This window comes from Haliotis rufescens, unplaced genomic scaffold (assembly GCF_023055435.1).
Source record: "Haliotis rufescens isolate VD_foot unplaced genomic scaffold, xgHalRufe1.0.p SCAF_2, whole genome shotgun sequence".
Lineage (NCBI taxonomy): Eukaryota > Metazoa > Mollusca > Gastropoda > Lepetellida > Haliotidae > Haliotis > Haliotis rufescens.
This window is the reverse complement of record NW_025963890.1, coordinates 43901400-43924536: the sequence shown is the minus strand read 5'-3', so window position 1 is coordinate 43924536 and position 23137 is coordinate 43901400. Positions and strand designations below refer to the sequence as shown.

The 23137-nt window shown below is 40.4% G+C and overlaps 1 protein-coding gene across 2 annotated transcripts in view; it reads right to left on the bottom strand.

Annotated features, from left to right (window-relative positions):
* Positions 1–2364: 2364 nt before the first annotated feature.
* LOC124153055 (orexin receptor type 2-like) overlaps positions 2365–23137 on the bottom strand; it is a 53615-nt gene continuing 32842 nt past the window's right edge. Inside the window, exons 2-8 of one of the 2 annotated variants that reach the window (XM_046526173.2) lie at positions 12499–12877; positions 10108–10231; positions 9207–9331; positions 7954–8037; positions 6339–6366; positions 5922–5933; positions 2365–4422 (exon numbers count right to left, since the gene is read on the bottom strand). In XM_046526173.2, coding sequence (XP_046382129.1) covers positions 4347–4422; positions 5922–5933; positions 6339–6366; positions 7954–8037; positions 9207–9331; positions 10108–10231; positions 12499–12877 — 828 coding nt within the window. In that variant the 3' untranslated portion in view covers positions 2365–4346. The remainder of the gene's footprint in view (positions 4423–5921; positions 5934–6338; positions 6367–7953; positions 8038–9206; positions 9332–10107; positions 10232–12498; positions 12878–23137) is intronic. The other variant, XM_046526174.2, reaches the window with a different exon arrangement.

Below are 23137 nucleotides of genomic sequence, written 5' to 3'. Positions count from 1 at the left end.
AAAACACGTTAAAAGATGGTACTTGTTGGTACTCTGTCTGGCGCTCGGCATAAAGGGCTAAAACAAGGACAGGTCGGCTCGGAGTCAGTATGTTGTGTCTGAGTGGGGTATTTATGCGGCATGGTATCTCAGTGGGCTAGCACTATAAATCGGCATCAGTCCGGACTAGTACAAGCAGCCACACAAACACACACACGTACATGCACGTCGCTATATAAGTGCAATAATCTTGGACGCGACGTTAAACCCCATCTCACCTCACCTCACCTCACCTCACCTCACCTCACCTCACCTCACCTCACCCGTTACGGTTACGGTTATTCAATTAATATCGAGGTCAACCTCGTGCGACATACGTGTGAGGAATCTCACCCCCTGTATCTTAACCATATCAGTGATAATACCCTTCGTCATCGTTCACTGTGCACAGTTTGCTACAAGGAGTCAGTATGAACGCTGATAATGTCAAGAAAATGGTGGAAATGATATGGGCACTTTTTACCATACTAAAAGAGTCAAATGTGGGGATCCTTTAGAAAAAAAATAAAAGTTGATTATGACAAGTGACATGCTTGCATTTTTTAAACTTTAATTAGTTATAAAAATGTTAAACTTGTGGCGACATTAGATCGAAAGCAATTAGCAATTATTTTGAAGCAAAACATCACCCGGGTCTCCCCCCGGTCATAATTACTGCATTTACAAGACCTGCTTGACAACGAAATAAGGATCCATACAAAAACGTCGCTTTTTACAGTATTAAAGAAGTTGTTATCCATAAAACCGAGTCTACCTTGTCACCCGTCAACTTTTAAGTAATGCCTATCAAACAAGTTACTACACGTAGTTTAGATGTTGACCAGTTTGGTACCAAACTTCAGAATAGTTGGGGGGCACGGGTGGCCCATTCGTCTAAGGCGCCGCGATTCGCTGTGCAGAGGTGCGTCCCTTAGGCACGCCAAAAAACCTATGATTGTGGGTTCGAATCCCGGTTCGCCCCGATTATGTTTCTAGGTTTGTCAGCACCATACCCGTGCTCGTGGGTTTCACCGAAGTGGTAAACGTCTGAGACCTGCATCACTTCGGGCTTTCCTCCCACATTAAGCTGACACGTCGTGATATAACTGGAATACTGTTAAAAGCGGCGTTAAACCCAACTCACTCACTCACTCAGAATAGTTGACTGGCCCTTTTAGGTAAAATGTCATCAATTCTCTGATGAAGTGGTAATCACTAAATTAACCTGCTTGTATCTGTCAGAATACAATGATATCCAATCACTATCACTTAAAATACATTCATTTAAATACAGAAACCACACGACATGAAATAAGGTTACAAGTATCTACAATTACAACACACGATAAGAGAAATTGATAGTTTAAGATATTATTACATGAGGTGTCAACCGATATTGTGTTTTGTTTTGTTGTTTAACGCCGCACTCAGCAATATTCCAGCTGTGACGGCGGTCTGTAGATAATCGAGTCTGCACCAGACATTCCAGTGATTGATGTCATGAGCATCGATCCACGGAAATGGGATTGATGACATGCATTAACCAAGTCAGCGAACTTGACCCCCCGATCCCGTTATTCGCCTCTTAATTATGACAAGCATAGTTGCCTTTTACGGCAAGTATGGGTTGCTGAAGACCTATTCTACCCCGGATCCTCCCGGTGCAACCGATATTGTGACTTACTTCATAGTATGCAATACAACAATCATTGGAGACTGAACCGCCTCCGTGGTGTAGTGGTAGAGCGTCAGCGCGGAGAGAGAGCGGAAGGTCCGGGGTTCGATCCCCGACCGCGTCATACCAAAAGACGTTAACAGATGGTACTTGTTGTTACCCTGTCTGGCGCTCGGCATTAAGGGGCTTAAACAAGGATTGGTCGGCTCGGAGTCAGTATACTGTGTCTGAGTGGGGTATTCATGTTAATCTGCGGCATGGCATCTCAGTAAGCAAGCCACACACATACATACACGTGCATGTACGTCGCTATATAAGTGCAATAAAACCCCATTTCACCTCACCCATTTCCGTTGATCGATGCTCATGATATCAATCACTGGAATGTCTGGTCAAGACTCGATTATCTACAGCCGTCACTTGACCACCTGATCCCGTTAGTCGCCTCTTATGACAAGCATAGTCGTCCTTTACGGCAAACATGGGTTGCTGAAGACATATTCTACCCCGGATCTTCACGGTACAACCGATATTGTGACTTACTTCATAGTATGCAATACAACAATCATTGGAGACTGTGGTAAGAAGCTCAATACCTGTTGGTTCCACCAATCCATGGTGTATGGGATGCTACTTGCTTCATATATTTGTATAGACATAACAAAACACAGTTTTCATAAACGGTTTAATAAATATATCGCACGGTTACATTCAAACGAAACTGTCACATTTCACTGAACGCGTATATATCCAAGAAAAATACATTTGAACGATAAAATAGCTTGGATTTAATTGTCAACATGACTCAATGCGCTTACAAAAGCTAGCAAACAGCGTTGAAGTTCAGACAGGTAAACCTTTAACAACAAAACATTAATACGTTTCCATTTTGTACATACCAATATCTATAAATCGTTTGAAGTTCATGGTTCAGACTTTTACGAATGTCCCACACCTGTAAAATTATCAACATATGTACATAATTAGTGTCTCTGTAAATGTCATATTTAGCGACCTGCAGAAAAACACTGGTCATTAACCGATGTACGAAAGCAAACCGTGACGTCACAAGACAACAATGATTGTTATTCATTACCAACATATATATATGGCGGTATTATTATACACACTGAAGCATGGTCCTGTTGTGTATTGCTTGCACGTGTTGTGCAGGATATATAGTTCTATAGCAAAACGATGTGATTATCATGTAATGACGTCAAACATAGAAACTTTAGTAATTAAGTGAATGAGTATTGTTTTACGCCGCTTTTAGCAATATTCCAGCAATATCACGGCGGGGCACACCAGAAATGGGCTTTACACATTGTGCTCATGTCGGGAATCGAACCCTGATCTTCGGCGTGACGAGCGAACGCTTTAACCACTAGGCTCCCCGACCACCCCACTTCATTAATTGGAGTGCATTATAGATTACAATGATTAACGAACCAAATGACGCGTACGTTTGTTCATTTTACATGTAAATCGTTCCACTTCACATTAATCCTCTTGACAGGAACACCAATATAGAGGCAAAGACAAATGTGACATACCTTTAATATAATATTTTTAGAAGCACACAATTCAAACGTCCTCTAATTTCTTCTACTTAACAGTGCCCTAGAATTTTGCTTGGCGAATGACCCCCTCGAAATATCTTATTTGTTTCTTAAGTTTTTGTTTGTTTGTAACTCTCCCTGGTAATTTTTGTTTGTCGAAGCGAATTGTCTGGCTATATTCATCCCTCTTTGAATATGAGTTACAGCAGTGTGAAGGACGCTAGAATTGTGTAGCATTCTTGTTGATCCCATGCACATAAAACGCTTCACTTTGCCTCTCTTTATCTTTGTATATGATAGTTACTTTTGAGGGGTTTTTATATTCCGTCAGTAGTTTATATGAGTAGCCCATGTATTAGTGCAGCAGGTTTTCACACAATCATAATCCATATATACAATAACGAAAAGTGGGTTACAGTTTTGTTTATATGTTCAATATACACGTGAAGATGCAGCTATGTAGCATCACATCAAAGCAAGATGAAGGGCTCACCAGGTGCAGAAAATTGGATTTTTGATTATATTATCTCGAACACCATCCCTGTCGTATCGCGTATTTAAGAAATATCTGCCTAGTTCGTCAGTCGGACCAGTAGCACTGTCAAAATATCGTTCTTAGGGCATGCTCACTTATCACTACAGATACAATGTTATGATATAGTGAATTGATAATGTACCTTTGTCACACATTCCTGTTCGTTCGCGGATTCAAGTATAGGCCTCTTCTTTACTGGTTCCATCGACCGGTAATTCTCTGTTTCAGAAAGATACAGGCACTTCCTTAATGAACCTATGGCCGTACGCATTTCAGTCGACAGGGTAAAATGTACATTGAGCAACGTCAATTGTTTTATGGGTGTGTGGACGACAGTTCGATCACAAACTGGACTTTTAATGAGAACCTTCTTTACGTTTGTCACAAGTGCATCATGTTCTCTCCTTATGGAAAACGATACTTCAATTATCCTCGAAACACACTTCAGCATTGTATCTTCCTGTTTACACCAAGTATATTACCGGAACGGTCGTGCGTTAGGCTGGAGGACCACACGGTTCCGTCTGTGGTTGTCCTGTACTCCCGACTGAAGGTATCAGGCTTCTGTGACTGATGTCTTTACGCGACTGACATCCGATGAGTCATACTCTCCCACTCTGTATCGTTGACCGCTGAAAGTAACACATGATGCTATCGAATACCAGACAAACACATCAAGCGCTATAGTTTTGCCGTTTAGTACAATCAGCTTTGAAAACATATACTGTATGGACTATAATGTATTGTGATTTGCTTTCCTTTTAGTAAGTGTGTCACATCAAGTATTTGTTTCGTGGAAGCTTTATTGCAAAAGGTATCGTCTACAGTGATTTTATTAGTATGGTGTTACTTGTTAAAACGAAACATATATTCACTTAAAAAAAATAATTCTATATGCCATAAATGGGGCATATATATAATAAGCAAGTAAGTCAAATAGTAATCAAGGATGTCTTGATTAAACCAAACGAAACTGTAGATTATAACACCAGATTTGGCATGCTGTTTCTCACGACACAAGCCAAAACATTAAGATGCATAGCGAGACTTGGCCATGCCAGTGATATACAAGGAGAGAAGACAGAGCATTCCACAATCACAATGTACATGACAGGAGAAGACACACACAACTTTAAGATAGGAATAGCATGAGAGAACAAGAGAAGGATGGCCTAACGTCCCTTCCAGATGAAATATGTCATTAAATCCAACAACATGTAAAACAACATCATACAACTGCGCAAAGCAGGAATTCTATACCTTGAGAGCATAGTGCAATGCACATGCAGTAGATACAATATCTGTGCTCATCCATGTCTTTGTGTCTACCCTTTACCCTACCCTACCCTACCCTACCCTACCCTACCCTACCCTACCCTACCCTACCAAGTGAGTTTGGTTTATCGTTGCTTTGAACAACGTTTTATTACATCACAGAGTGTCAGTTTCATCCAGAAAAATTCCCCAAATGAGGCTGGTCTTCGGAATTGTTATCCCTTTTATAAAGAGCCAGGGTAAGATGCTGTCGTTTAGATGTTATCAAACTCCATTGGGATAGTAATATGTGTATTTTTCCGGGATGATTTTGCATTGCCCTTACATATTTTATATGATACCATATCACCTTGTGAATATATGTACCAACTAATGAACGACTTGTGGGGATATGAATGTATGCACATACACGAAATGCAGAACACAATATCAGAAATGAAATGTAACACCCTTCAAAACACAACGGAAAATTACTTGGATTCGTTTATTCGAAATCGTCAACCATATGTACATGTGATGCCGTAACAAATTATTCACTTAAACAAAGGACAACAGTAAACATCAACCAAACAAACGCAGCGTCTTGAACATGCTCTGGAGAGATGTTTGCACATTAAGAGCAAAACGAGATGAAATTTCGAAATTTCCTCTTGAATGAGCCAGCATTACACGTCAAAGTCATCGAATGCTAGACACGATTTACGTCACTGCCCGTGAACACATTTACACTCCAAACAACAAGGAAGGTACCATGTAAACAGAAATGTTTATTTCTAGGCAGCTACTAGCACTACTCTATCTATTTGTTTCAATTTGAATGGTAAGCTAATGAAACGGGTCATCTGTTTTTGCTTACCTCAGGTGAAATCTAGTAGGCAAAAAGTCTTTGATAACTTTAACAAACTACAGACAGTACGCCATGAAACTGCATGTACCACAAGTCAGCATTTATATAATAATAATCATATTCATAATCATAATCATTGGGATATCACAGACAGACCGAAGGCCGTGTATGGTCAGTATCAGGTTGGGCTATTTCTAGATCAACTAGGATTCATTAATATCTGGTTTGCTTTTGATAGGGGCCCCGGAGCTACTGGGATATATTAGTAATAATTAATGTTTTGAGTGAGACTACTGACAACGATTCTGAGAAACATGTTATCATGCCAACGTCCACATATTTAATAACCTAAACTCTTATCCTTTTTTTGTTTCAAGAAGAGAGGTTACAATATTTATTAGAAACACACGGAAACTGGCTACGTACCTCTTTGAGGATAATGGTTCCAGTTCGTCTGAAAAATATATTCATAACTTGATGTTGGTTGTATTATTTCAATACGAAATATTTGCATCAATTTCTGAGCTAGGAACGAAATTAAAACAACTTAAAAAGGCACATTTTGTAAAAATCGTCAAATCACAGGATTCTGTAGGCCTCAATTCTCAGTTGTAAAGAGTATTCGAAGAAACATGTAAAATCAAATTGACCTTAGTTCATGTCGTTCATATAAGGAAAAAGTGTGTTTTAAGCATCATGGTTCAGTGGACGGATTGTAAATCTGTTAAAAGATATTTCAGAAGAGATACAATTTTCTTGACATGAAGCCAGTTGCAACTGCTTCCAAAGTCTCAAGGTAGGGCTTATATATTTTAATAGTGTGCATGTGTTTTTGTGTGTGTTTTTGTGTGTGTGTGTGTGTGTGTGTGTGTGTGTGTGTGTGTGTGTGTGTGTGTGTGCGTGCGTGTACGTGTGTGTGTGGTGTGTGTGTGTGTGTGTGTGTGTGTGTCTAATGCCTTTATATATGAGAATAAGGGGGATAGCACCAGTTGCAAAGTATAGGGAGAATGGTTGATTGTTTTTATACTATTATACAATAACACAATAATAATTTTATACTGTTAAAACAGTGATTTTCAAAAGCTCAGGTCAAGTGTTAGCCTACCTGTGTCACTGAAGAAGAATAGAATGATTTGACATGTGACACAACTACCCATGATTACTTTTAAACAATACCTAATGCTGTATTTGACGAGATGGGAGCTTGATGAAGATTTAAGGGATAGTAATGTCTTCTGGAGGCTAAGTAAAGTAAAGGTTACAAATATGTTTGTTAATTATGTTTGTTTCCATCGAGAGCCACTTTTAATATTTCTACATGTCACTGATATATCACCATCGGCCCATAGACAACCGCAATGCGTCAATAATTTGATGTACCGTTACACCAGGGTATTCTACAAATATAATCAAAAAGCATTTCAATCTGAGTTAGTTATAATATCGAAACATTTTGACTGCTGTAATAAACGGTTTATTTCTCACTGCCAAAAACCTGACAAAGCAAACCTCAAATCAAGTCTGTTGGAGTCATACTCAGGTAAAAAAGCTATCATGCATCAGGCGTATGGAATATTAAATACAGGAATGTTCCTTGCAATTGAAACGTCGTTTTAAGCGTCATCGACTCATACTTGTTTTGGTTACATTTGATATGTTTCTGAAGTATTTTCTACAAACCGGTAGCTTCTTACATACATTATCTGAGTTGATAAATATAATTTGATATAATTATTGAAAACGTGGAATACAAGTTGTGAGATAACATTTGGGCTTATTGTGTAATCTAACACCCTCATCCCCAGCACCATCTTGTGACACGTAATATGATCACAAAGTTCTAATAACATCAGCAGCGACTGCAAAGTCGGTGAAGTGAGTCGATAAACCATCTTGAAACCTCCGTGTTTGACGATGTATTGAAATATTTGCAAACACACAATTTGGAATGGTTTTTAGATATAATGAAATTCGCCGTTTCCGTTCGATAAAGATGGCTGCCAGAAGTTCCTGTCCACTTCCGGTCAAACGGAGGACTCACGGTTGGTGTACGAACTTTTGCCCCTTCTTGCACACGTGGTAATCCAGCAGGAACATGCAGTACGGAACTCTTTCCGGAACTTGCCTGAAATATAACAAGCTTCAGTGAGTGAGTGAGTATTGTTTTACGCCGCTTGTAGCAATATTCCAGCGATATCACGCCGGGGGACACCAGAAATGGGTTTTTAACACATTGTACCAATGCGGGGAATCGAACCCTGGTCTTCGGCGTGACGAGCGAACGCTTACTACTAGGCTACCCCACCGCCCCAGCTACAGTGAAACAAGAGTTCTTTGAGTGAGTGACAGTGGGTTTAACGTCGCTTTTAACCGCGTTCCAGTTGTATAACGGCGTGTCAGCTTAATATGGGAGGAAAACCGAAGTGATGCAGGTCTCACATTTACAACTTGGTGAAAGCCACGAGCACGGGTAATGTGCTAACAAACCTTAAAACATAATCGGGGTGAACGAGGATTCGAACTATGGATGACCCTTAGTTTTAAACTGGAGAGCAGACCTAGCGCAAGGATTCCTGATTGAATGTTACATAATTTCAGCGATAGATAGAGTTAAAGGGGTTCGCTTCAACGAAGTGTCATCGAAATTGCTTAGAAAGTACATTGTTTATGAGCGTGTGGTATTTCCATAACTGCTGATTCCGACTTTATCATAAGCATCTGTTTATGTATGGCAGGAGTACTGCTGTGTGTCGACCAGGAACAAACACATTTATTTTATGCAGGTGTTACCGGTAGGACAGGACTTCGATACCCTTTTCGCGAGTTCCTGGTGTCCAATGGAATCTGTTTCGTCGGATAATCGAGACTGCCTAATCTCTGGCGTTGACTTTGTATATTTATAAACATCAATTGGTGATGATACCTGGTGTTAGTCACGTTCATAGATTCCAGGGGGGTCACGGGTGGCCCAGTCGTCTAAGGCGCCGCGATTCGCTGTGCAGAGTTGCGTCCCTTGGGCACGCCAGAAACCTATGATTGTGGGTTCGAATCACGGTTCGCCTCAATTATGCTTCTATGTTTGTCAGCACTATACCCGTGCTCGTGGGTTTCACATTAAGCTGACACGTCGTGATGTAACTGGAATACTGTTAAAAGCGGCGTTAAACCCAACTGACTCACTCACTCATAGATTCCAGTATGATCTAAAAGAAATTCAGTTTTATGTCATAGGAATTAGAAGACAAAACAACGAAATAACAGGCAATACAAAGCAACTTATTGAGTAACGCTTACCGCTCATGAAGTTGTAGATCATAGGGTTAATGGCACTGTTGAAATAGACGAGCCAGTGTCCGGTCAGAGTCAGTATAGATATAGTAGTAGGGCCGATATAGTAATCCATGTCATGTATGGACATCCTGAAACAGTACAGTGGAGTGTATTAGCTTGATGGTGTTTAAGGCGAGGTGAAATTGGGTTTGACGTCGCGTCCAAGATTATTGCACCTATATAGCGACGTGCATGCACGTGTATGTGTGTGGCTGCTTGTACTAGTCCGGACTGATGTCGATTTAAAGTGCTAGCACACTGAGATACCATGCCGCAGTTTAACATGAATACCCCACTCAGACACAGTATACTGACTCCGAGCCGACCAGTCCTTGCTTTAGCCCCTAATGCCGAGCGCCAGACAGGGTAACAACAAATACCATCTTTGTAACGTCTTTTGGTATGACGCGGCCGGGGATCGAACCCCGGACCTTCCGCTCTCCGGGCTGACGCTCTACAAGACCACGAAGGCGGTCGATGGGGTTTAAGAGTTACCTTCATACAGGTGATCAGGATGTACTGTTAGTTTGTTTGTTTGTTTGTTGTTTAACGCCGCACTTAGCACTATGCCGGCGGTCTTTGAATAATCGAGTCTGGACCAGATAATCCAGTGATTGATATTATAAGCATCAATCCACGGAATTGGGATGCCATGGCATGCATCAACCACCCGATCCCGTTAGTCGCCTTTTACGGCAAGCATGGGTTGTTTATTACCTATTCTTATCCGGATCTTCACGGGTTCAGGATGTGCTTAGTTGGTCTAGGATAAAGTATAACAATCTCACGTCCCAGCAGTAATGTTCATCTGTGAAATTCAAGCTCATTTGTAAAATCCATCATTGGATTAATAGCAACACTCAACCTGATTATATTCCAGGTGTACACAGGCAGGAAACACAGGATGAACACAACGACCACGACAATCAACATCTTTGCAATGCGACGACGGGCACGCACTTGCGACGCGACGGCGTTTTGGGAACCCTCTGAAAAAAATAACGGGAGCTGAAGCGATGATATATGTTCATACTAACTTTAAACTCCTTCTAATGACGCCAACAGCTACATGCTAGCTGATGAATAGAACAGCCACAGTTTATCGATCCCTCACTTACTTAACGCAATGCTGTCAAATAACTGTTTGTTAATTCTCGTTAAATTTGAATTAGCCTAGTAGGTGTAATATGATGTAAAAAATCTTGAAATGAGATATGTTTCTATGGAACATATATACTCGAAAGAGAAGTTATGTATTGTATGTTAAAATGTGGCTGTCGTTTTAATTGGTTTTCTCTAAAATATTCTCTTTTCATGATCACCCACTACCATATATTTTGACACTGACTACTTGAGTTAAATACCGGCACAAAATAAACAGTTTTCAAAAAGCATTGAAAACTCGTTCTGCAGCATATGCATATACTCTTCAAAGTTCTTACAATTTGACAAAGGTCAACATTCTTGTTTGTATTTTCAGCGTTTATAGGCATGGATTATAATTGAATGTTTAAATCAATGTCGACACATGCTTTGAAGACCATGTATAGAACTTCAAAGCGTGTTTGCCTTTTTTCAAAATGATGATGACACTGGAGATGCTCTCGTCCAGAATCTAGCTTCATCCTCAGGCAAAAAACCATCAAACAAGTATATGACGTCTCAAATAAGGTAATGACGTTGTAAGAAGTGACATCAGTGAGAATCTCTTTGTCTTTGAAGGACAATGGCATACTCAGCCCACAAAATTAGAGAAGAGTAATCCAAACACTCCAGGCATTCCAGAAATGTCAGACGCTGCTACACAATGTGCATGTTCCGTCCGCACCAAGCTTGGACCTGTGACGTGTCGAGTCAAAGACTGTGTGTAGGTTAGAGGTAATGACTACTGAAATCACCTGATTCGGTGTTTTGATCATCGTTGGTAAGTCCTCGGAACAAATTGAGCGAGAACACATATGTTGGTGTAGTCGGTGATGTCTACATGTGTCGAATGCAGAGGTAGTTCATTGCATAATATGTTCAAACAACTCTAATTTAATTCTGTATGTATTCGACTGCGAGCACTTAACTCCACTTGAGACCAGTAGGAGAACCGCGTTCCGTCTAGTGGGTACTCGAGACTTTATTATGAAATCCTGTCAGTGTTAACAGAACCTCACACAGCTGCGCTAGCAGCCTACACGACAATTTTGGCCTGAAGCCATACAAGTCGTGTGCAGAGGCAGCCGCGGCAAGATTCGCTGTTCGCGTGTTCGAATCCCAGCTCGTGTTTTGTCAGCAAAGAAGAAATGTCACACGACGTATTATCATGTTTATCATATAAATGCTAGAATGTCTTATCGATGCGATAATCCGATAAACATGACAGGACGTATTTTCAAGCGATGCGATGCCTTCTTTCTCAATAAACTATCATTATTGATTATCGTTTCCAGTATATTTAGAATAGGGGTTTTTCAATGTGTCGCCGAAACATGGCAAGAACGATGGCTACATGTCATTTGGCACTATATAACGCGGTTCTAAAGCTTCTTCACTGAGAGAAATTACGTCTTATTTGAATAATGTTATATGATACAGGTATTATTATCCTCATGTGTTTCCGTACCTTTAAATCATATATTCGAAATAACAAAAGACTAGCAAACTACAATTTTATACATGATATTCATGATACGGAAACGCACACGGGTAATATTGGCTTTGTATGCAGTTTCTGAAAATGAGACTAAATAAGAGTGATTTTTTACGATCACCCTAAATATGCTGACGACACAGCAAATTTTCATACAATTATATTTTAGAATTGACTTTCACTTTGTGTGAGTTCATTGGAGTATGAACCTTCATAGAGTGAAGGCCAAACTGTATGAACGTCGGAGCTTGCGACGTGTCAAATAGACACAAAGGTAAATTCATAGATTGCTGTTAGTTATCACTGTCAGCCTAGACACGGGTCGAGTCGATACTACGATTATTAAAATTTGTATGTGGATTCCTTCATTTTGTTCACTAGGGTGGGTCGTGAAAACACGTTCTCGTGAAAAACGTATGAACGTCAAATTGTGCCGTCCAATTGAAAAGCCGTATATCGTGAAAGCTTCAAATCCAAAAATTATCTCATGATATGTCGTGATTAACTACGAGTTTTCATAATGCACTACTGTTGAAGGGTGAACACTCGATGACCTTTCTTGAAGCACTGAATAGTAGCTTACAGTGACCACCCTTCCCTCCTCGCAACGAAACTTACCAGTCAGCTGCCCAGCTTTCATGCTTGACCACAAACACAAGGCGATTTTAGCATATGTATATCCCATAGCGATGATAGGGAGAATGTAGAAAGTTGCAAACACAAAAAGTTCGTAGTGAAAGGCAAATGTTTTCATGGCAGCTACAGGAGAACACGATGTAAGCAGCACGGTTAGATTGCGGGGTATCATCGGGTCGTTATTCTCCGTCATTATAAACAGTCTGGGTATTGCGGCAAGTTGCGCTGTCACCCAGATGGAAATAAGCGCCATGATCACTCGTGTTTTCGTTTCCTTGAAAGACAAAGGATGGCAAATGGCAAACCATCGTTCTATAGAAATGGCAGTCAGGGTCAGGATGGAGACGATGACACACACAGTCTGAAAAGAAAAGACACGTTTTGAGAGACTAATCAATGACAAGAATTTTTGGTAAAATAATGATTTTAAGAGAATGTACATCAAGTCATACGACCAGGGACACCCTTGGCCCCATACTCGCAAGCAATACTACGCGTTGCGTGTGCATACGTGAATCTACATATATTTGTGTAGAAGGAAATACCAATACAAAATAAGAACGGAGAGAGAGAGAGTGTGTGTGAGGGAGAGAGAGAGAGAGTGAGGGAGAGAGAGAAAATGAGATAGGGAGAGTGAGAGAAAGTGAGTCGGTGTGTACTAACGCGAACGTCATGTGAATGTCATGCGAACGTCATGCGAAAGTCATGTGAATGTCATGTGAACGTCATGCGAACAAAGTGCGAACGTCATGCGAACGTAAACGCAAGACGACATTTCAGATTTGGGGTTGGGTATGCAACGGAATCGCTATGACTGCTAGAACGCCATTGCACATTGTCCATTGAAGGGTCGCTGGACAGCATTACCGAGACAATCGACTGACGCCAATAGTTGCGTCATATTAGTTCACGCTTGTTCTTTGATTCGATTGAGCTCGTGCCCACCGTGCACTATCGTAAGGGACTATCCGCCCAGCAGTAAAACATCAACAGATAGTATTTGCCAGCCACGAGTCCTGACCTTCCCCTGTAGAACAAGTGATCGGGAGACGTATACGCCGACGTCAAAGGCCACCCGAACCAGGCCAGGCGCTGCAAGGAGAGTGGCCAAGACTCCCTCAAACTGTCACGGGGATATTGATTCGGACCAAGCCATGTTGTATACACGAATACTTGACCAATCGTCGGTGACATGACCCATTGTTGCTTTGGTCATCTGAAACGTTCATATTTTTACTCCCCTTTCGTCTGTCTTGGTTGTTTGCATCCCCAGAATATACAGCCAACATGTAACACTTGGTCACCCCCTTTCTTATCTATCCATTACCATCCCTCGATACCTCTTGTACCTCTGTAATCATCTATTATTGTCTAATATCCCTAGTTTATGTCCGAGTATGAATGCAGCATGAACAGAGAAAATATCCCAAGTCATTGGTAAGCTAACATATTTCAGATAGCGTGAATAAGACCATTTACAGTTGGTTGACCCTCATGAGTAATTAAAAAAACGTTATTAATGAATGGGCTATATAACCCCAAAACACCCAACTGACCTTTTTTTGACGTTCCAGCGTGAAGATACCGCTACAATTAAGGCCGACTACGAAACGCACAATTTGTCAAATCTGTATGAACGTTTATAACCACAATATTACGAACGACTGTTAATCAATATCCAGATCAAAATAGCTTTTTATGAAATAGCGATAGGCTTTTAGAATAGACTCAAAATGCATGTTCTATTTGTCAGAAGCTCAGTTTAATATTTCAAAGTTCCATACCACCGCGAGTCATTTATCTAATTCTGTGCTAACTACAGACTTTCCAATCACTTTTACTGAGGCTATTGTCGGCTACAATGTTCCCGTCAACTGTTGTCAATGATTTCATTTTCCCGTGACATGAGGCGAGAACGTGTCTAGGTTTCAATGCTGCAGCCTAGCACGGTGTATTGATTGTAGGCTCGGGCGCGAAGTAGTTGACAGTCAATGACATGCTATATTACAATCCAATGACACACTATAACACAGGCAATTTCACCCAGCCCCCTAGCGATAGCCTTCTTTACAACTAGATACAGAGAATCGTAAAACGTGAAAATGATTTTCGGTGGACATGTACCTTGGTATAGGATGAAAAGGTAGTTATTCTTCTTGCTTGCACTGACGTGCGCGTCGTGCTGTGTGAAAGATCTATATTATCAATCGTTCCTCCTCTACTCTGTCATATATCTATACCCCTTCCAAGGTTCATTTCGTACGTCTCCTCTGTGTGGTTATACCATCAAGGAGTATTAATGTTTATTTATTTATTATACTATGAATTTGATCTATCATGAGATTTAAATTATTATGCGAGGTTTACCAAAATCTATATAACTGCATATATTTATGATTGATAATTGATTTTTTTTATTGTCAGGTCAATTAGTATCGGGAATAATTAGATTGATTAAAAATAGCAATGTTCTTTTACAGTGCGTAAACAAGTTTCGATACCATTTATAACAGCATAGTTTTTGACGACGGGAGGTAATGCTATTATAGGCTTCTAGAGTCTGATAGCCTCTCTTAAGCAACCACATCACCAGTACCAGTTGATGCCGGTTGAGATGGCAAGTACATGTATTCATGTTGCGAAAAAACTTATAAAAGTTGCTTGTAGTTACAAACCTGATTTTATCGACGAATGTTGATATATTTGATAACAGACACGAAGGTAAGATTATATTTACCAACAAAAATAATTCGTCCAACTATTTTAGTTCTTAATCATTAATAAGCAGTGTAAAATGTACAGATAACCAGCTTCAGTGGCAGGCAGATGAGTGATGTGATTTGACTGTAACGTCATGGTATTCGAATGGCATGCAAAGCATTGTGCAGCAGTTTTATTGCATCGACATCTTCAGGAGATGTCGCTTATTCAACCTAAACGATATGTCCTCTGGAAGCCAATTTTGGATAACAATATATTAGTGCATCACCTCATAGGCGAAGCGAAGGAATGGCAATAAGGTACGTTATCACCTTGTTTCTGCTTCTTAACCATATGTTACCACTTTCATCAAGTAGATTGCACGAAGCTGATGCTTCCAGAACGAGAAGGGATAATCGGTTTTGAAAAGCATATTTGCGATACATGTCAATGCGTGTTAATTAATACGTACATGGATAAGCTGCATTTGATACGGCTTCAAAGTATTCATACGAATAGCTATATATTCCTCTGGACGTTGTAGAACAGACTATAGTCTGTTGTAGTTGCACTCAACTTATTTCACTTGAGACGTGGCCAGAGAGGAACAGTGTTACTCCGTCCAGGAAATCATTTATACCCAATGGTGTCAAGCGGCCCTTCAACCTAGAACCAACTTATTAATAAGTCCACTTGTCATACAAAGTAATTACTTTTCACCATTCCGCTTCCAGGGACAGACAACTCTGGAATTAACTCGTTTCATCCTTGTGGACCTGCGTTAGTAGCAATGCCCGATTTATTGTGACTACGATGGGGCAATTGGGAGCGTTCAAGTTCCAAAATGGAAATATTTTCTTACGTAGACGAAATATCTTAAGTGACATTATTTAATGTCATGTCGCCGATTGTTCGGACCCTTTTAGAAGGATTTAAATTTGAAACATCGTTGTAGGAAAGCTGACCTAAATGTGGAGATTAAAGGAACCATTTCTTAAGTAACACATTTAGTTGGCAAGTCATAAAATATAAACGATTGTCAGATATGACACACTGAATCACTCATTTCCTTCAACCATCGATGGCTTTCTCGTTCTACATTCGGGAAGAAAATACAGTATAACTGTATACTTTATGGTTGTCTGAAAGTGACGACAACCGCGTATATTCGGTTTCACATTGACCAGGCAATATTAATGCCACATACAACAGTCTGCCTAATGTGCTAGAATAACACGGACATCGAACCTCGTGCCCCATACAGAATAAAACAGCTCGGCTGATTTAATTCACCAGAACGATAACCACAGCAAGGCTGTCTTTCCGGAGTCCCGGGATATTTCTAATCAAGTGATGTCTGAACAGTTTACAAAAATAATGAAATGTTGCACAATTTGTTTGAGTTTTGTTTTTATTTTGACACATGCTTTGAAATATACGTTTGTGCTTTTGAACATTTTGAACATTATGAAGTGAAGGATCAGAAATGGATACTCGTCTCATCTTAGAGGAGATTGCAAAATAAATATTTGACTATATGGTACACGCATGTTTATTCGTTGTACACCCTTAGTTATACAATTAAGCTCTCACGTGATTTACTGTTATAATTCCTTATCAAATTGAATGATAGAGTGAATCAGGTTTTATATCGCCTTATCCCACTAAAAAGCCTGAGGAATTCTCTAGTATTTGATTATTGTGGAACAGTGGTTGTCGGCGAGCAGAGCCAGGGCATTCAAGGGGGATCAGGCTGGGGTTAGTTGGAAGTCTGAGCAAGTTTGATTCAAGTAATTAAACCACCACTATAGTCCAATTCCAATTATAGTATAATATCAGTCCACAGTTAATGAACCCGTGAAGAGCCGGGGTAGAATAGGTCTTCAGCAACCCATGCTTGCCATAAAAAGCGACTATGCTTTTCGTAAAAGGCGACTAACAGGATCGGGTGGTCAGGCTCGGTGACTTGGTTGGTGCATGTCATCGGTCCCAATTGCTTGGATCGATGCTCATGTTGTCAATCACTGGATTGTCTGGTCCAGACTCGATTATTTTACAGACAGCCGTCATATAGCTGTAATATTGCTGAGTGCGGCGTTAAACAACAAACCAACCAACCACAGTTAATGATTCCTCGGTAACCCAGAGATAGTGTCTCAGTTTCACACAGGACACTAATTACACTGTCTGGACTAAATATAAGAGACAACTACTTTGGCCTCACATTGTTGTGCTTCGTTTCCGGATCCTTCGACTCTAATTATCACCAAATTCAGAAGGAACAAAAATCAGAACGTCAAGGTTTTTTCCATACAGTTTTTACATGACTAAATATAAATTGTTAAGGCAAGTCTAGATTTTCTGCCGAAGCATATTCCACTTGACGTAGAGGGCAAATAGCTGTAGAAATGATATGAATAGACCACTGCAAATCAATGATGACACCTGGTGTTCGCGATCATGGCCATCATGTCTTGCCCCATCGGTAGCACCCGCCATTCATACAATTTGCGTAAAAAGGTTTGTATTTATTGCCTGACGCAGCACAGCAGTACGCCTGCCATGCGATGAAGCCTGTAAACAAACCAGTCAATCAAGTGATCGATGAACCAGAAAATCCAGTGACACGAGAGTACCATTACTGATTTTGTTGAAACTAATAAAAAACGGAATGTTAATTTTGAATAACGTCTGCTTTGTACAAGTGCAGAGATTTTACTGCTTGAAAAGTAAAGAAAAACGTGAAGAAATATATTCATTTTGCAACACAGTCGTGGCCCAAACATTTCTTTTGTAGATGACACAGCACAGATAAACGCTTCTGAGCTTATGATGACACCCGGGGACTGCAGTCCACCAGCGACCCGTAAAAAATCCGGGGTAGAATAGGTCTTCAGCAACCCATGCTTGCCGTAAAAGGCGACTAGGCTTGTCGTAAAAGGCGACTAACGGGATCGGGTGGTAAGGCTCGCTGACTTGGTTCATACATGCACAGGATCCGTATCTAAAAATAGACACCCTCATGCATATTCATGACCATCTCCACACGCGAGCCCAAAACCGTTCGGGCTCGCGTGTGGAGATGGTCATGAATATGCATGAGAGCGTCTATTTTTAGATACGGACTCCTGTGATACATGTCATCGTATCCCAATTGTGTGGATCGATGCTCAGGATGTCAATCACTGGATTGTCTGTCCCAGACATTATTATTCACAGACCGCCGTCATATAGCTAGAATATTGCTGAGTGCGGCGTTAAACAACAAACAAACAAACAAAACAAACAGTCCACCAGCAGGAGCAGAGACCCAGTTCAAGTAAATATATATTGTCAATGCAAGAGAATAACCAGTCTAGGATTTCTGACGAAACAAATTCCACATGGCATAAAGGGCAGATAGCTGTGGAAAGTATATGAAGGGACCATTCAAAATTAATGATCTTAACAGTATTATGTATTTATAGAATACTAAACTTGCTCTCGTGTAATACCAATTTTATGAAACGATTGAATAGTTGTGGTATATGACGAGCGAAAGCGAGTCAGATACCACAACTATTCACGAGTTTCATAAAATTGGTTTTACACGGGAGCGAGTTTAGTATTTTATTTATTACTTGCCATTGATAACGTTTTTAGAATTATACTGTTGAGTATGAATAGGCTGACACCTACACGATCCACGGCATAGTCCAATTGAGTTTAACAGAATAATACTTCAAACACGTCAAACGTTGAAACTTTTGAATTTAATACCATACAACGGTCCACCTTTAGAATTCAGGCGTCCGTTCCACAAAATTATCGTAGGGCTAATCGCAACTCACATACTTTAACTTAGACTAACGACTGTCGTTGCGCTACAATACGATCGCCTTGTGGAACGGGCCTTGCACCTCAAACTTTACAATAACGTCACAATACCCGATGACGTAAATTGTGGAATTTTGTTGCAAGGTCCATCGGCGAAACAATGCCATGTGACGTCAGCCTAGCAACAAGGTTGCTTGGGTCATCGAGTGTGCATAAGCTCCTCTCAGTGATCTATCAACTCCATACGCAATGTCGTTGAATAAGCCAAGGGATGTTGAGAGCTTTCAATATTTGTTCGTGAAACGTGTTCCGAGTGTACATAAGCATGCGTCTTGGTATTACACAATGTGTAATACAGCTGTATGTTTATTAAACGGGTGATCTCTTCACGGGCAAGTAATAAGAATATTTATATATTAAAGATTGTGGTCACAGTTACGAAGGAAGCAAAGACAGGAATTGAAGGGTTCAGTTAAAACTGTGATGATGCATGTTACTTTTAAGTAGTTTAGCACGTTACTATCGGTTGAGCAGAATACACCAAATAAAGGAGAGACTCACGTCCTGGGGCAAGCTCCTTGCATCACTCAGTAAAGACTCATCATTATACTTATACTAAGGATGTGTTGGGATGATGATGTTTCGCAAAAGAAGCAACCCAAGCTTTTTGTGTGCGAGAAATAGCTATTGATCTGACGTAATTAAGGATTGTTGAACTCGTGTTGAACTTCACACATTCGGTTACTAGATGTTCGTTCTGTAGAGGGACTGTGAGTTGTGGATGATTGCAAGAAGTGAGTTATTAATCATTGAAGGTCTTAATTCAGGTAGGTCCTTTCTTGGCATGAACCCCGGGCAGTTACGAAACACGACATCACATTATTATTTGTGGAAATAGGATGGAAATGAAAGAGACGTTATCTATATTTAGGCTTTTAAAGGAGCCAGGCAAATACAGTGTCTCTCGTTCAGCCTTCATAAGAGACTAATTACATGAATTAAATTGAACACACCTCAGATATTTCTCCACATTTCCCTCGCTTTCCTGTTGTTATCGCCTCCGTGGTCTGGTGATAGAACGTACTCCCGGAATGCGAAGGGACCGGGGTTCCATAACACGTTAAAAGATGGTACTAGTTGTTACCCTGTCTGGCGCTCGGCATTAAGGGGCTAAAACAAGGACTGTTCGGCTCGAAGTCAGTATACTGTGTCTGAGTGGGGTATTCATGTTAAACTGCGGCATGGTGTCTGAGTGGGATAGCACTATAAAATCGACATCAGTCCGGACTAGTACAAACAGCCACACACACAACACACACACGTGCATGAACGTCGCTATATAAGTGCAATTTAAACCCAATTTCACCTCACCTGTTAGCTGTTACCTTACGTTATCAACCTGTCAAAATGTCTGAGTTTCAGCTTCCTGAAATCATTTGAGTAACGAATGCTCACTACTTCAAATACTCGGTTAAAGACTGCTTGGTGCGTCGCATCCTTGTTCTTCACGAAAACAGGTGATATAGCACAACATGGCTCTGTCTATTTCAGACTTGCGCCAGTCGTACAAGTCAGGTCGCTTTATGGAACTACACGTGCACGTCATTGTTTCAACTTTTGTAGGACAACACTGGCATAACTCCAGGTTGTGAATTTACAAGCTTTCATTATTTATTTAAAAAAAGACAGTGGGGCTGGTGATCAGTGTACGTCTAAAGTTACCGCCATTTTTTCAAATATTATTAAGTTGAAACACTGAATCGAATACGATTTATTTTCTACATGATAAAGAACGCCAGCCAGGGTAACAACAAGTACCATAGGTATTCGGTTATGACGCGTCAAGGGGATCGAACCACCGACCTCAGCTCCACGGGCAGACACACGTGTACTGTATCAATACATAGGCTCTTTACCCAACATTGCGGCAAAGTTTAGACTGATTTGGCCACATCAATTTGTAGCAAAATGGCCGTAATGCCCTTTTTTGTTATTAGAAAATGTTCCATAAACAAATACATTTTGACGAAAAAACAAGGCAATATCCCCTTACAACAAGACACATTTGTTTGTGACCACATGCAAAACAATGTCTTATCCATATTCGAGATTTCCCAATTAACATATATTGTGATGCATGGGAACTGGCCTACTCATGCATCATGGCTCATTATCCATGTAACCAACATACGCAACGTACAATAACATGCATCGGGAAATGCATTGAAACGCACCACCGGTACCTACCACGCAGCCCGTACCTAATACACGGACATTCCACTGGAAACGATGGAACACATTCCGCGTGACTTTGAACAACATAGCCTACGTAATCATGTTTATATAGATGGCTCTGGGCCCACCAGCACAAAGCGATCTTAGCGCTAAAATGATCGTAACTCCCATACTTTAACATAGGATTAAGACAGTCTTAGCGCTAAGATCGCCTTGTGCAAATGGACCCTGATGTGTACATACATTGTAAAAGATCGGGATTATTCACTGAAGTGGTTTTTTACTTCCTGTCCACCACAAACGTTGAGATAAACACTCAATCTTCTACATATACAACTATAACACAGGGGTGTGAATTTACCAGCTTATATTAATCATTAAAAAAACGACAGTCGGGCTGGTGATCAGTCTATGCCATTTTTTTTTCAAATTTTAATAAGTGGAGAAACACTGAACAGAATAAGATTTATTTTCTACATGAAATTTTTTAAACATGTTTTTTTCTTGTTCACTTTCAATATTTACATGCACATAGGTTTTGTCTCTCGGTTGCGCCAATGTGACCGTAATGCTATTTAGAATGCAGTTACGTGCTCTGTTTTGGTGTTGCCGATGAACAAACGTGGGCAAGGCGAAAGTAAATTAATTCACGAAACATGGGAAAGCGAATTCAGAGGGAAAGCCGATATTCACTTGTGCTTTACATTGTGTTAACAGTTTAAGTGTTCCTGAAAAATGTCACGACAATAAAGTACGGAAGCGTCGAAGTGACATATCGTATACGCATATCTCACTGATGGTTATGGCTGTCATAAAAATTGGTATGACACGGGAGCGAGGATAGTATTCTATTTATTACTTACCGTTTTAACATTTTTGGGGAATTTCACTGTCGTGTGTGAACAGGCAAACATCTTCGCGATCCAAAGCATGATCTAATTGCGTTTACAAGAATAAAGGTCACAGGTTGATACTTATTAATGTCATACCATACAGCGGCCAACCGTCAGAATTCAGGGGTCCGTTTCACAAAAGCTGTCGTAGCGCTAATGTTGTCCATAACTCCCATATGCATGGACGTGCGAGTGCCGTTGCGCAACGAACGCTTTGTGGAACGGGCCCATACACAACAAATTTACAATCACATCACACTACCTAATGACGTAATTTGTGGAATTTTGTTGCAAGGTCCATCGGCGAAACAATGTAATGTGACGTCAGCCTAGGAACAGGGTTGCTGGTTTCATCAAGTGTGCATAAGCTCCTCTCAGTAATCTATCATCTATTTTCTATCAACGCAATGTTGAGAGTTTTAAATAACTGTCAGCGAAACTTGTTCCCACAGTACATGGTATTACACAATAAATCATTAATTTTGTTATCTTCACATGAAAAAATATTAAACTGACACACTCAATGAGATGAATACGTAATGTAACAACTCCAATGCATCCTGCATATTTTCACAATCCCTCATACTGCAACCTTGCGTTATACGTACACACGAACTCATGCGCTTCCTGGTTTACGTTTCACGTTCTATTTGCTTTCGTAGATAGCAAATGTTTGTGAAATAATCCATTTCCCAAGTGTTACTCAAACAATTTCCTAATTTGCTTCAATATGTACTGATTCTACGTGTAGACGCGTGTGTATATACACTTGGCTTGAACCCAGGCACTGCACGTTGATGGCATACACATCCTAACATTCCAAACCTTCACGTCTCAGTTTCATCGGCTTCAAACGTTAATGCATGTGCCGCAGGAAGATGTGAGGGGAGCATCACATCCATACAGACAATTAACTGAAGCACTGCGTCCTACAAAACCTAATGCGCTTAACTTTCGGTATAGGTCTGTAATAGCAT